This window comes from Pan paniscus, chromosome 10, assembly GCF_029289425.2.
Source record: "Pan paniscus chromosome 10, NHGRI_mPanPan1-v2.0_pri, whole genome shotgun sequence".
Taxonomy (NCBI): Eukaryota; Metazoa; Chordata; class Mammalia; order Primates; family Hominidae; genus Pan; species Pan paniscus.
In genome coordinates, this window is record NC_073259.2 from 63,924,605 (window position 1) to 63,938,540 (window position 13,936).

General features: G+C 40.3%; 1 protein-coding gene across 2 annotated transcripts in view; it reads left to right on the plus strand.

Moving 5' to 3' along the window:
• PKP2 (plakophilin 2) overlaps window positions 1-13,936 on the plus strand; it is a 106,496-nt gene that overhangs the window by 73,681 nt on the left and 18,879 nt on the right. For both annotated transcript variants that reach the window (XM_057299471.2, XM_008966323.5), the window contains exons 8-9: window positions 1,057-1,221; window positions 2,159-2,332. In XM_057299471.2, coding sequence (XP_057155454.1) covers window positions 1,057-1,221; window positions 2,159-2,332 — 339 coding nt within the window. The remainder of the gene's footprint in view (window positions 1-1,056; window positions 1,222-2,158; window positions 2,333-13,936) is intronic.

Below are 13,936 nucleotides of genomic sequence, written 5' to 3' on the forward strand. Positions count from 1 at the left end.
AGAGATTGCGCCACTGCACTCCAGCGTGGGCGACAGAGCAAGACTCTGTCTCAAAAAAAAAGAAATATTAAAACCTATTGCCTAATTTTTCTATTTTCCAGGCTCCAATGTCTGTCTGTCTAACCGCACTATGTGGATATTTGAAAGGAGCCCAAATGCTACATGTTCAGCAATGAATTTTAATGTATCTCTTTTTTCATTCCCAAACTTGTTCCTTCTTTTTATAATCCTTCTTTTTTTTTTTTTTGGAGGCAGAGTCTAGCTTCATCACCCAGCCCAGGCTGGAGTGCAGTGGTGCGATCTCAGCTCACTGCAACCACTGCCTCCTGGGTTCAAGCAATTCTCCGCCTCAGCTTCCCAAGTAACTGGGATTACAGGTGTGCGCCACCATGCCCAGCTAATTTTTTTTGTATTTTTAGTAGAGACAGGGTTTTGCCATGTTGGCCAGCCTGGTCTTGAACTCCTGACCTCAGGTGATCCATCACCTCAGCCTCCCAAAGTGCTGGGATTACAGGCGTGAGCCACAGCACCTGGCCTATAATCCTTCTTAATAATCATCACCATCCACCAAAAGAAGATGGAAATCTGAGTAATTGTGTGCTGTCTACCTCTGAAAAGGCTTTCAGTTCTTACACTTCCCTCTAATGCTTCTAATGTTTTCCTACATTGTGCATCTTTCATGCCGATTATTGCAATAGCCTCCTAGTTGGTCCCTATAAACAGTATCTCCTCCTCTTCTCCAGCTCAACATGGCTAGTAAGTTACGTATCTAAGCTATACAGTTGTTCTGGACACACTCTTTAGAAAGTAAACTAAAAAGACTCTGCATTGTTTAAGAAATTCAGCCTCTACTTCTTAGCATTGTACTCCTGACTGTTCATGAAAACCTTAGCTTTTCTAGCCATACTCATTGCATTTCCCCCAGGCAACCCGCAGTTTAAGCACACCCAGTTGCATCTGGTAAACCTTGTAAGAGCTAAAGCCTGTGTCCTGTGATATCACACCTGCAAGGATATCTATATGTATACGATCAATATTCTTGTCCTGTTTTCTCAGGCCACGGAGAATTGTGTGTGCATTCTTCATAACCTCTCCTACCAGCTGGAGGCAGAGCTCCCGGAGAAATATTCCCAGAATATCTATATTCAAAACCGGAATATCCAGACTGACAACAACAAAAGTATTGGATGTTTTGGCAGTCGAAGCAGGAAAGTAAAAGAGGTATATTGGGAAGTTTTTGAAAGAATGAGAAAGGGAGAGAATGAGAGAGAGTGTGTGTTTGTGTATATGTGTATGTCTAAGTACTTGGTATATATCGGCACTATTTTAAGTTATTTTAATTCTTACATCAACGTTTTGAAGTGTGTGTTATTAATACCCTCATTTGCCAGTGAGGAAACAGAGACACAGTAAGATTAATTTTCCTGGAATAATTCAGCAAATAAGTGGAAGAGATTGAATACAATCCCAGGCAGTCTGGCTCCAGATTTTCATTGCTACCCATGAACCATACTGCTTTATGCCTTATAGATTAGGAAATAAGCTTAATGCAGCATAGCTAATTGTATATAAATTGTTTTTATTGAAGTCGGCCCTGATATTTGGCCTTGGGTATTCTAAAAACAAACTTTGGACATACTAAAAGCAAACCTCATAGGAAGGAATACATATTTATTTCCATACTGATATGAAAACTAAAAGAATGTAACCTCCCCTCCTTCTCTGAGTATCGTGGTATTTGTGGAGACCAGCTGGTAAATTTAGAACCCTGGTGCTATCCTGGACACTTTCACAAGACTCTGAGGGAACAGGCCTGTTTTTCTTATCTACAGGGTGGTTGTGACTAATTTAGCTTTTAGCTCAACAGCAGCCTGAAAACCATTCTAGAATGACCTATGCTTAATTCTCTGAATTTTCTCTCACTGGGAGAAATATCAAGTTAGGGGTGTGGAGTGTTATTAGGAAGAAATAATCATTATGGGCTAAAAGTTAAGTGATTAGAAATTATATATATTTGCTTTTAAAATTTCCATTTCAAGGGCTTCTTATGCAAATTATGAGCCTTTCTAGACAGTATTTCTGGTCTCCTGGTTTGAGTGTGAAATTATAGCCATCACCTGACATGCATTAATTCTGGATTCCTTTTGTGTGTGGTCAGCAATACCAGGACGTGCCGATGCCGGAGGAAAAGAGCAACCCCAAGGGCGTGGAGTGGCTGTGGCACTCCATTGTGATAAGGATGTATCTGTCCTTGATCGCCAAAAGTGTCCGCAACTACACACAAGAAGCATCCTTAGGAGCTCTGCAGAACCTCACGGCCGGAAGTGGACCAGTGAGTATTGGGCCTGATTTCCTACTTTTTAAAATAATGATATTGTAGACATACCTACATTCAATTCAGAGATGAAACAGTGAGGGAAGAGAAAAAGGTTTCTTATTTTAGTAAAGACAATTCTCAGAAATTACAGAGGGCTTCGGTCTCAGCTTATGCAAAGTCAAGTCAGGCTGCTTGACTGACAAGTCAAGTCAGTACTCTTTCAGTTACAGATCTCAGAATCCTGCCTCAAGCTGGTTTAAGCAAAAAAGAGGAAATTTTTGGCTTATGGCACTGAAAACTCCGGGGTGGGCCTTCTTTCTGTCATGACTGGACTTAGGTGCACCAGTGATTACAGTTGACTTTCTTCATCTCCGGGCTTGATTTTCCTCTGCTGGGTTTGTTCTCAAAGGCTCTCTCCATAGGGTAACAAAGACAGCCATGAATTATTTCAGGCTCACGTTTTATCAGCCCAATGTGTCCCCCACAAGAAACAAACTACCATTTTCCCAATAGTGTTGTTAAGAAGTTGGAGAATATGTCTCACGGGCTGGCTTGGGCCTGTTGCCCATTTCCGAACCAATACCTGTGTCTATAAGGCTATGATGTTCTAATTGGCCAAGTCTGGATCATATGCCCAGATGTGCACTTCCAGGGCATGGGTTTGATTGGATGAGGGCCACTGCCACTTGTACCACATGGGCTGAAATGGTAAAGGAGTGCTCCCTAATGGAAAATGAGACTGTTACTACCAAAGGAAGGAGGAATAAATGCTGGGAAGGCAAAAACAACAGCAGATGTCTACTGCAGTGTGGAGTTGGAAAGGCCATCTGTGCTTTTGTGTCCCAGAAATTCAACTACAAAATAAAGAGCTGATCCTCTTTCCAGATGCGCTTACTTTATAGCAGCAAAGTTAAAATAATTAAAATAGTAAAAGGTTATTCCCTTCCCCATGTATTTTATACCCTTCCTATATATTAAGGTATTCTGTAAGTATTTAATGATTTAAACTAAGCTTGTATTCTTTGCCTTGGTCATGAAACGATTAGAATAAACTCCCCCCAAATAGCTCATTGTCTGTCTAGTCTCCAGTTATCTCTATAGAGAAAAGTACTATTGTAAGTAGCAAAAAATATTTATGTTTTACTTGAGAAACCATATTTATTCTTTAATATGTGTGTTTACACAGAAGCTTGTTCTCTGAATAAAATTGTGAAATGCTAAAACCAATATTTCTCTTACCTTAGCATTGTGGTTAAGAATGCAACCAAACTTTCATCTGTTTGGCTTTCTGCAAAATGTACATTGAGAAAGAAACTGGGAACTACCAGGGAGCCCTTAATGACACAGGGACACTAATGAATCACGTTATTCCCCATTTTCCTATGCTAGGTTTCCCAAAACCATTTCTCTTACTTTGCTAAACTATAGAAGCCCTCTTATTAATTCCCAGCTAATATAAAAGAAAATTAAATGGGGGGGGGGGTGTGTGTGTGTGTGCGTGTGTGTGTGTGTAAGCTTGCTGTGGTCTGAGTCTAGTTCAATATAAGCTAACCCTTTAAGCTTGGATTTTAGCCTCTTCCATTCCAAGAGCCTCCCACAGAATCCAGACCAGGGGTGCTTTCATTTTTCTGAGGATACAGGGATATTTATGCCACTTAATCTCTCAATATTAGTGTATTACGTAGTTCCTACATTCATTTGCTGAACAAACATTCTTTTGAGCATATTACATAACAGACACTAGCAGTTATGGTGTAGGTTACACAGCAGTAAATAAGACAAATCCCTGTGTTGGGTAATAGTCTTACTGGGATGAAAAACAGAAATTTAAAGTACTAGGAAAAATTTAAGGTACCAGGTCCATAAAGGGCCCAAGTCATACCTAAGGGGCCTAATAGGCCATCCCTAAAGGGAAGCTTACACTAAACTGATACTGATTCATACCCAAGGTTGTTAGAATTGGACTTGATTGGAGATTTATAAGAGAAAATCATTAGCAGCATGGGACAAATATGAAGCCCCTTTATTTTATTTTATTTTATTTTATTTTATTTTATTTTATTTTATTTATTTTGAGGCGGAATCTCACTCTGTTGCCCAGGCTGGAGTCCAGTGGCACAATCTTGGCTCACTGCAACTTCTGCCTCCCAGGTTCAAGCAATTCTCCTGCCTCAGCCTCCCAAGTAGCTGGGATTACAGGTGCCCGCCACCACGCCCAGCTAATCTTTGTATTTTTAGTAGAGATGAGGTTTCACCATGTTGGCCAGGCTGGTCTCAAACTCCGGACCTCAGGTGATCCACCAGCCTCAGCCTCCCAGAGTGCTGGGATTATAGGTGTGAGCCACCGCACTCAGCCTCCCTTTATTCTTTTAAGTTACGGGATGCTTTTTAAAATTTTGACATATGTGTTTTTTTAATAATACTTTTCCTACTTTTGTATGCTTAGATGCTGTGATAAAGATCTCTGGCTTTTTAATTTCAAACAAGGAATCATTGAATAGGAAAACATGAAAATTAGGTCATACACATAGTACCAGAAAATATCAAGTCCATTGGCCATGTGATCGTAACTGAGATAGCACTGAGCAATTAATGACCGTATACCTTACGTGGCAAAGAACCCAAGCTGAAATAAATAGGTTCCTAAAAGACAGATTATATAATTTACATACAGAATTATGACAGAATTTCTAGTTAGTAAAAGTATGTTAGTTTAAGCTTTATTAGTTCAGTTATAATGGTCACTCTAGTAGCAAAAGGATGGAATAATAAAATTTACTTATTTAGCAAGCTTTTAAATATAATATAAATTAAAAGATTAAACATTGTATAGTAAAAGTTAAAAGTCATTGAAATAAAGTTTTGGGTTTTTTTGGGGTTTTTTTGTTTTTGAGACAGAGTCTCATTCTGTTGCCCAGGCTGGAGTGCAGTGGCGCAGTCTCGGCTCACTGCAACCTCTGTCTCCTGGGTTCAAGTAATTCTCGTGCCTCAGCCTCTCGAGTAGTTGGGATTACAGGCATGTGCCACCACTCCCAACTAATTTCTGTATTTATAGTAGAGACGGGTTTCACCATGTCAGCCAGGCTGGTCTCGAACTCCTGACTTCAAGTGATCTGCCCACTTCAGTCTCCCAAAGTGCTGGGGACAGGCGTGAGCCACTGCACCCAGCCTGAAATAAACAGTCTTAAAAGCCCTTTATTTAATATCGATCAGAAAAAAATGAAACATATTCCCTCAGCGGCCCCCAACCTTTTTGGCACCAGGGACTGGTTTCATGGAAGACAGTTTTTTCACAGACTAGGCTGGGGAGAGATAGTTTCAGTATGAAACTGTTCCACCTTAGATCAATTAGATTCTTATAAGGAGCACACAGCCTAGATCCCTCATGTGCGGTTCACAATAGGGTTCGCGCCCCCATGAGAATCTAATGTCACTGCGGATCTGACAGGAAGTGGAGCTCAAGCACTAATAATACTCGCTCACTGCTCACTTTCTGCTGTGCGGCGGGTTCCTAACAGTCCACGGACTGGTACTGTGACCCGGGGGTTGGGATCTTCCCCACTACCGCATACCTTACCCAAAAATAAATACCAACAGGAATGAAACCTAAATATGAAAGGTAAAACAATAAAGATGCTAAACAATTACATGGAAGAATATCTTCATGACCTGGAACAGGGAAAGACTTCATTAAAATGGACACAAAAAGGACTAGCCTTAAAGTAAATATTTGATAAATTGACTAAATTAATAACTTATGCTATCAAAAGACATGTTAAGACATTAAAAAGGCAAACCACAGAATGGGAAAAGATTTTTGCAACATGTATAAGTAACAAACGTGGGTATCCAGAAAATATAGAAGAGTTGAGGTAACAATACATAAACAAGACATGGACAGCCCAATAGAAAAATAAATGGACAAGAGACTTAATAGACAAAAGATAACATTGAAATAGCCAACAGTTATAAATTCTTTCCCATGGCCAATGTCCAGAATGGTGTTTCGCAGGTTTTCTTCTAGGAGTCTTACATTTTGAGGTCTTAACGTTTAAATCTTAAATCCATCTTGAATTAATTTTTATATATAGTGAAAGGTAGAGGTTCAGTTTTGTTCTTCTGCATATGACTAGCCAGTTATCCCAGCACCATTTATTGAATAGGGAGTCCTTTCCCCATTGCTTATTTTTGTCAACTTTGTCAAAGACCAGATGGCTGTAGGTGTGGAGCTTCATTGCTGGGTTGTCTATTCTGGGACCTAATTAAGCTAAAGAGCTTCTGCACAGCAAAATAAACTATCAACAGAGTAAACAGACAACCTACAGAATGGGAGAAAATGTTCACAAAGTATGTATCTGGTAAAGGTTTAAATCCAGAATCTGTAAGGAACTTAAAAAATTCAGCAAGCAAAAACTAAATAACCCCATTTAAAAAGGGAGCCAAAGACATGAACAGACATTTCTCAAAAAAAAGACATTACCAGTGGCCAACAAACATGAAAAAACGCTCATCATCACTAATCATCATTAATTATCAAATCAAAACTACAGTGAGATGCCATCTCATACCACTTAGAATGGCTATTATTAAAAAGTCAAAAAACAACAGATGCTGGTGAGGCTTTGGAGAGAAGGGAACACTTACATACTATTGGTGGGAATATAAATTAGTTCAGCCACTGTGGAAGGCAGTTGGGAGGTTTCTCAGAGAACTTAAAACAGAGCTACCATTCCACCCAGCAATCCCATTACTGAGTAGATATCCAAAGGAAAATAAATTATTCTACCAAGAAGACACGTGCACTCATATGTTCATCACCATGCTATTCACAGTAGCAAAGTCATGGAATCCACCAGGGTGCCCATCCGTAGTGGATTGGATAAAGAAAATGTGGTACATATGCACCCTGCAATGATATGCAGCCATAAAAAAGAGTAAAATCATGTCCTTTGCAGCAACATGGATGCATCTGGAAGCCATTATCCTAAGTGAATTAATGCAGGTACAGAAAAACAAATACCACATATTCTCCCACTTATACGTGGGAGTTAAACTATGGTTACTCATGGACATAAAGATGGCAACAATAGACACTGGGGACTACAAGAAGAGGGAGAGAAGGAGGGGGAAAGGGATGAAAAACTAACTCTTGTGTACTATGCTTACTACCTGGGTGACGGGATTATTCATATCACAAACCTTAGCATCACACAGTATACCCATGTCACAAACCTGCACATCTACCCTCTGAATCTAAAAGTTGAAATTTTTTTTAAAGGCCAATAAACATTTGAAAACATTTTTCAACCTCATTAATGATCAAGGCAATATGAATTAGATGTGTTATTTGCAAACAGTTGACCAGCGAATTAACAGTCATTCTCACATACTTACAAAAGCTAGAATACAGACTCTCTATTTGGTAGCACTCATTGCTTATTTTCCTTATGGAGCAAATTCTAAAGGTCATCCTACTTCAGGCATTCTCATTTCCCTCAGCAAATCGGAATTAGTGAAATTTTGCCATGCTGTCGCCAAGCTGAGCAAACAGCATTTAAGGAATCAGACCTCATCTAGAGTCACATGTTTTCAATGATTGTTCTTACAAATTAACATGAAAACGTTAATGCTCTTTATTATATCTCAGCATATATCATTAAATAGTATAGTATGATGTATCTATAAAGCGAGATTTTAATTCTCAAGAAATTCTCATGTTTTAAAAGAAAACAAAAATTTTAAGAAATATTCTGTGACTTTATTTGATTCCCCATCTTGTTTTCAAGTACCTTCTGAGATGATAAATCTTCAGGGAAACTTGATAGCATATTATTTATACAATTCAGGTCAGTAAACATTTGTATAGGACCTATCATGTGCAAGGTACCATACAAGGCACTGAGGTGGAGAAAAGATGGATAAGATACGTTCTTTCAAGAGGCTAATGAATGGTCTAGTAGGAGAGATAGGCAGTTTAGGAGAGTTGTAAAATAGAGAATTAGGGAGTAGTGGTAAGGAAGGAAATGAAAGAAAATGTCAGGCTACAGAGGACTGTATGAGCCATACTAAGATGTTTGAACATCATTCGGAAGGCGATGGAGAGTCATGAAAGGGTTTAAATCTGAGGTGTGGAACGTAATCAGATTAAATTTTACAAGGGTGATTCTGGTGTAAGGCTTTGAAACCCCCACTGGTGTTTAAGAGACAACAAGTTTACTAGCAACATTGAGTTCCTTGTAGAGATTGGAGGCCATAATTTGCAGATTGGTTCTTCTGCAAATGCATTGTTCGCCCTAGCAATATTTGGTAGACAAGTATAAAATCAGAAAAGAAAAAAGTTAAATGAACCGTATATTGCAGTTTTGATGGGTGAGAGAAAAATAAACCAGACTGACAAGATTGTTGAGATTATTGGAATTTTTTTTTTTTTTAAGACAGAGTCTCACTCTGTCGCCTAGGGTGGAGTCCAGTGGCACGATCTCAGCTCACTGCAACCTCCGCCTCCTGGGTTCAAGTGATTCTCCTACCTCAGCCTCCCAAGTAGCTGAGATTACAGGCGCCCACCACCATGCTCAGCTAATTTTTTGTATTTTTAGTAGAGACGGAGTTTCACCATGTTGGCCAGGCTGGTCTCGAACTCCTGACCTCAGGTGATCTGCCTTCCTCTGCCTCCCAAAGTGCTGGGATTACAGGCTTCAGCCATAGTGCCCAGCCTGGAAAGATAATATTTAATGTGATGGTTCATGCACCATAGTCTAAATAAGAAATTTAAGACAGGAGAGAATTGATAACTTGAGGTGTAAGGAATGAAGGTTAGGTAAAGGAACTAAAGTTCTTGATGAGGCTGAAGAGAAACATGGTAGGAGGGAGGGAGGGAGAGCAGGGAGAACGGGAAACTATGTTCAGAGCCTGACATTGCTGAGTTTATGTTTTCAGAGGCAACATGTCTCTGAGTGAACACAGGCTCTGTGTGACCATGGAAGTGAGTGGCTGATGTATGGAAGAGATGAAAGTCAGGAACTGTGGGGAAGTCTAGGAACTGTGAGGTAATCATTTTGATGAGGTATATGAATAGGAGGTGGAGAAGGCTGTGAACTGGGCTCCAAAGCCTCCAGCAAATGTTGAGGAAAGAATAATAGGCCTTGTGATAGCAAAGAAAATGCTGTGGGGGGTGATAGAGCTGGACGGTGGTGACTCAGAAGAGCAGGACTTATGCATTTGAGGGAAAACTGAATAGTGTAGAAGCACAACTGGGAAGACAGAGAGTGCCAAACGTCCCTCCTGGCCCAGGATACGGGAGTGGTGTCCAGTAGTCTCCTCCTTGGATGGCTACAGGGGAAGGATTCTTCTTAGAGGAGAGCAAATAGTCTAACAGAATGTTCTGCAAATTAATGAAAGACAAATTTTAATTTGTTTACAATAGAACAAACATTATAAAATAGTAATTAAATTCCTTTGAGTCATGGACACTTTGAGAGTCTAATAAAAGTTATGTTTTAATAACTAATAAACAGAGTATTGCAATTGTATCTAACAATTACATGTTTTCTTCCTCCTTATTTTTTTTTTCCCCAAGATGAGGTCTTGCTTTGTCACCCAGGCTGGAGTGCAGTGGTATAATCATGGCTCACTGCAGCCTTGACCACCAGGGTTCAAGTGATTCTCTCCCACCTCAGCCTCCCAAAAAGCTAGAACCACAGGCACATACCACAACACCCAGCTAAATTTTTTTATCATTTGTAGAGACAGGGTCTCACTATGTTGCCCAGCTGGTCTCAAACTCCTGGCCTCAAGCAATCCTCCTGCCTCAGCCTCCCAAAGTGCTGGAATTACAGGCATGAGCCACCAGGCCCAGCTTCTTCCTACTATTTTTAATATTGAAAAAAAGATACTGACTAAATTATAAAAACAATAAGACATGACAGTTATTTGTTTCATTATATATTAAGCAGGCTCAGTTTAAAGTAAGTTGATTAGCATTAAAGTCATATCTGAAGGCCCAAAATGAACTTGAAATGATTCTACTTCCCAATGTTTATACATTTTCTCCCACTGATCTGATAATCCTGTTCCTAAAATCCAGACATCCATATGAGAGTTCACAAGAGGTCCTTATGGCTTAGTCCATTTGTTTGGTTGTTTGGGGGTTTTGTTTTGTTTAGTTTTTTGCTTTGGTTTTGTTTACATTTTTGTTTTATGTTTGTTTGTTTGGTCACTATTGGGCTAATACTGACCATTATTTAGATTTATAACCTTCAATCTTGTGATGAATTGGTTTTGAAAACTGCAGGCTACAATTTTTTATTTCTCTAGTAAGCTCCTGGAAGTCAAGATATTTTATATTTTCAAAAATAAAATTCTCTCCTTCAGACTGACTGTGCCCACGATAGTTTACAGCTACAACCAGGAATAACAAATGCAAGGACTGCGATCAAGTTAACATGGATTTGACTGAATATACATCCAAACTTATAAGTGGGTTACAGAAGGTCAATTGGCAAGTCATTTGTATGGAAATAGTGATGAGTTTTCCCATTTAAAAGTTAATAATGGCCAGGCATGGTGGCTCACGCCTGTAATCCCAGCACTTTGGGAGGCCGAGGCAGGTGGATCACTTGAGGTCAGGAGTTCAAGACCAGCCTGGCTAACATGGTGAAACCCCGTCTCTACTAAAAATACAAAAAATTAGCCAGGCATGGTGGTGGGCGCCTGTAGTCCCAGCTACTCAGGAGACTGAGGCAGGAGAATTGCTTGAACCCAGGAGGCAGAGGTTGCAGTGAACCAAGATCATGCCACTGCACTCCAGCCTGGGTGACAGAGCGAGACTCTGTCTCAAAAAAGAAAAAAAGAAATGAGTAAATTAATTAGTGTGTGTAAATTGCCAAAACTTGAACAAGAAGAAACAGAAAAGATGACTAATCATCAACCAGTAAATAAACTGAAATAATGAAAGACATCTCCCTTTAAGATTTTTTCTCAGCTCAGTTAGCTTTCTGGGTGAACACAGATTCCATGTCACCGTGGAAGTGAGTGGCAGATATACAGCAATGTAGGTTGAGCATCCCTAATCCAAATTTTCAAAATCTGAAATGCTCCAAAATCCAAAACCTTTTTAGCACCAGCATGACACCATGCGTTGAAAATGTTATACTTGACCTTATGTGACGAGTCACAGTCAAAACGCAGGCACACAACACACAGTTTACTCAGCATCCTCAAGCAGAAAAAAAAAAAAAAAACCCTCCCAGCTCCCTTCAGCTGCCATACATCTTTTCCACATACACCTAGTTTCCCCCACGCAAGCAAGCACACACACAAAGGATAGTAAAATGGCATATGTGCAGGCCAGGCATGCTGATGGCAGGTTTCCCACAATGCCCCACATGTAGCCAAGACCTGCATGCATGACTCAACTGTGTTTGGTTGCTTACTCTCTTTGCTGTGTGGTGTAAAGATATTGTTGAAAATGACAAAATGGCCTGCAGATACCCCTCAGGGTAACTGATAAAAAGAGGAAGCATTTATGTTTACCTCTAGCACAGAAAGCCAAGCTGTTGGAGAAACTGGACAGGAGTATATGAAACATCCATATATGACCTGAAGAAACAGAAGGATACACCGCTGAAGTTCTGTGCTGAAACTGATTCACAGAAGTTAGTGAAGATTAGAAAACTGCATAAAGCCAAACATGAAGATTTTGATCATGTATTGAAAGTGCGGATCTGTCCACGTCACAGTGAACACATGGCACATAGTGGTATGCTGACCATGAAACAAAGGTCAATGATGAACTGAAAATTAAAAGGAACTGTGAATAATCAATAGTCTGGTTGCAGAAATTTAAGAAAAGATACAGCATTACATTTTTAAAGATTTGTGATCATAAAGCATCTGCTGATCACAAAGCAGTGAAGAAATTCATTGAGTTTGCCAGAGTCATGGCTAATGAAAATCTGAAGCCAAAACAAGTCTATAATGCTGATGAAACATCACTGTTTTGGCATCATTGCCTCAGAAAGACACTGACTACAGCTGATGAGACAGCACCTACTAGAATTAAGGCTGCCAAGAACAGAATATGCTGGGATGTGCTAATGCATCAGGCATACATAAGTGGGGTGATAGATAAAAACTTGTGTCCTCACTGTTTTCAAGGAGTGAATTTCTTACCAGTCTGTTATTATGCTAACAAAAAGACCTGGAGCACCAGGGACATCTTTTTTGATTGGTTTCACAAACATTTGGTACCAAGTGGCTCATGCTTGCTGCAGGGAGACTCAAATGGATGATGACTGCAAAGATTTTGTTATTACATGACAACTGTTCTGCTCATCTCCCAGCTGAAATTCTCATTTAAAAAATGTTTATTCTATGTACTTTCCCCTAAATGTGACTTCATCAATTTAGCCATGTGACCAGAGTATCCTTAGATCAATAAAGAGTAGATTAAAAAAACACTTTTCTTAAATAGCATGCTAGCTACCAGCAGTGTGCAGAGGTGTGGGTGTGAGAAAGTGTTCAAAAGGAGTTTAGCATGAGGATGCTCTATATGCTGTTGCCATTGCTTGAAACAGGTGTGCATGACTGGCACAACTCTGGCCTACAACTATGTTGACTGGTAATGAAGTCACCAGATGGTGACTTTGAAGGATTATATATGTCAAGTGAGAAAAAAAATGATGGCTGAACTCCTTACCTTTGCAAAAAAATAGACCTTCACAATCTGTCAGTTAGCTGGAAGAAGTGAATACTAAAGAAGTTTCTAACATTGATAACAAGGCTCTGCTTGTTCATTCATTGACCAATGGTGAAATGGCCAAAATGATTCTGAATAAGGTAATTGTGGTAATAGTGATATTGTTAACACTGCAGAAAAAGTGCCTGTAGATGACAGGGTAAAATTGTGTGATGGGCTTATTGAAGAACTAGAGCAGCAGGCATTCATAACAGAACAACTCATGTCTATTTATAAAATCAAAGAGAGACTGCTAAAATAAGAGCTATTGTTGAGATGGGGGCCAAGAGGGCCCATTAGAAGCAGCTGCAGTCCACAGCACAGAGAGGAATGAAAGCATCAAGTGAATTCAGCACCTTCAACTGAAATATCCAGGTTCTCGCATTGGGACTGACTAAACAATCACCCTGATCCAGAGAGAATAAAGAAAAGCAGAGTGGGTCAGTGGCCCACCCAGGAGCCTCACGGAGCCAAAGGAACCCCCACCCCAGCAAAGGGAAGTGGAGACTGATTGTGCGACCCACCCAGGACCATGCTTCTCCCACAGATCTTTGCAACTTGTGGATCAGGAGATCCCCTCATGAGCCCACGCTACCAGGGCCTTGGGTCCAATAAACAGAGCTGTGCGGAGTCTCAGCACAGGTACACACCGAGACAAGAGTTTTACATACTCCGGCCCCGGAATTTCCAGCAAGGTGACAGATCCCTTTGTACATTCCCCTAGGAAGGGGGCTGAATCCAGGGAGCCAAGCAGCATTGTTCTGCAGGCCCCACTTCCACAGCACCTCACAAGTTAAGTCCCACTGTCTTGGAATTCCAGCCAGCCAATGGCAACACAATGAGTCTGCCTGAAACAGGATGGAGTTCCCTGTGGGAGGGGTGGC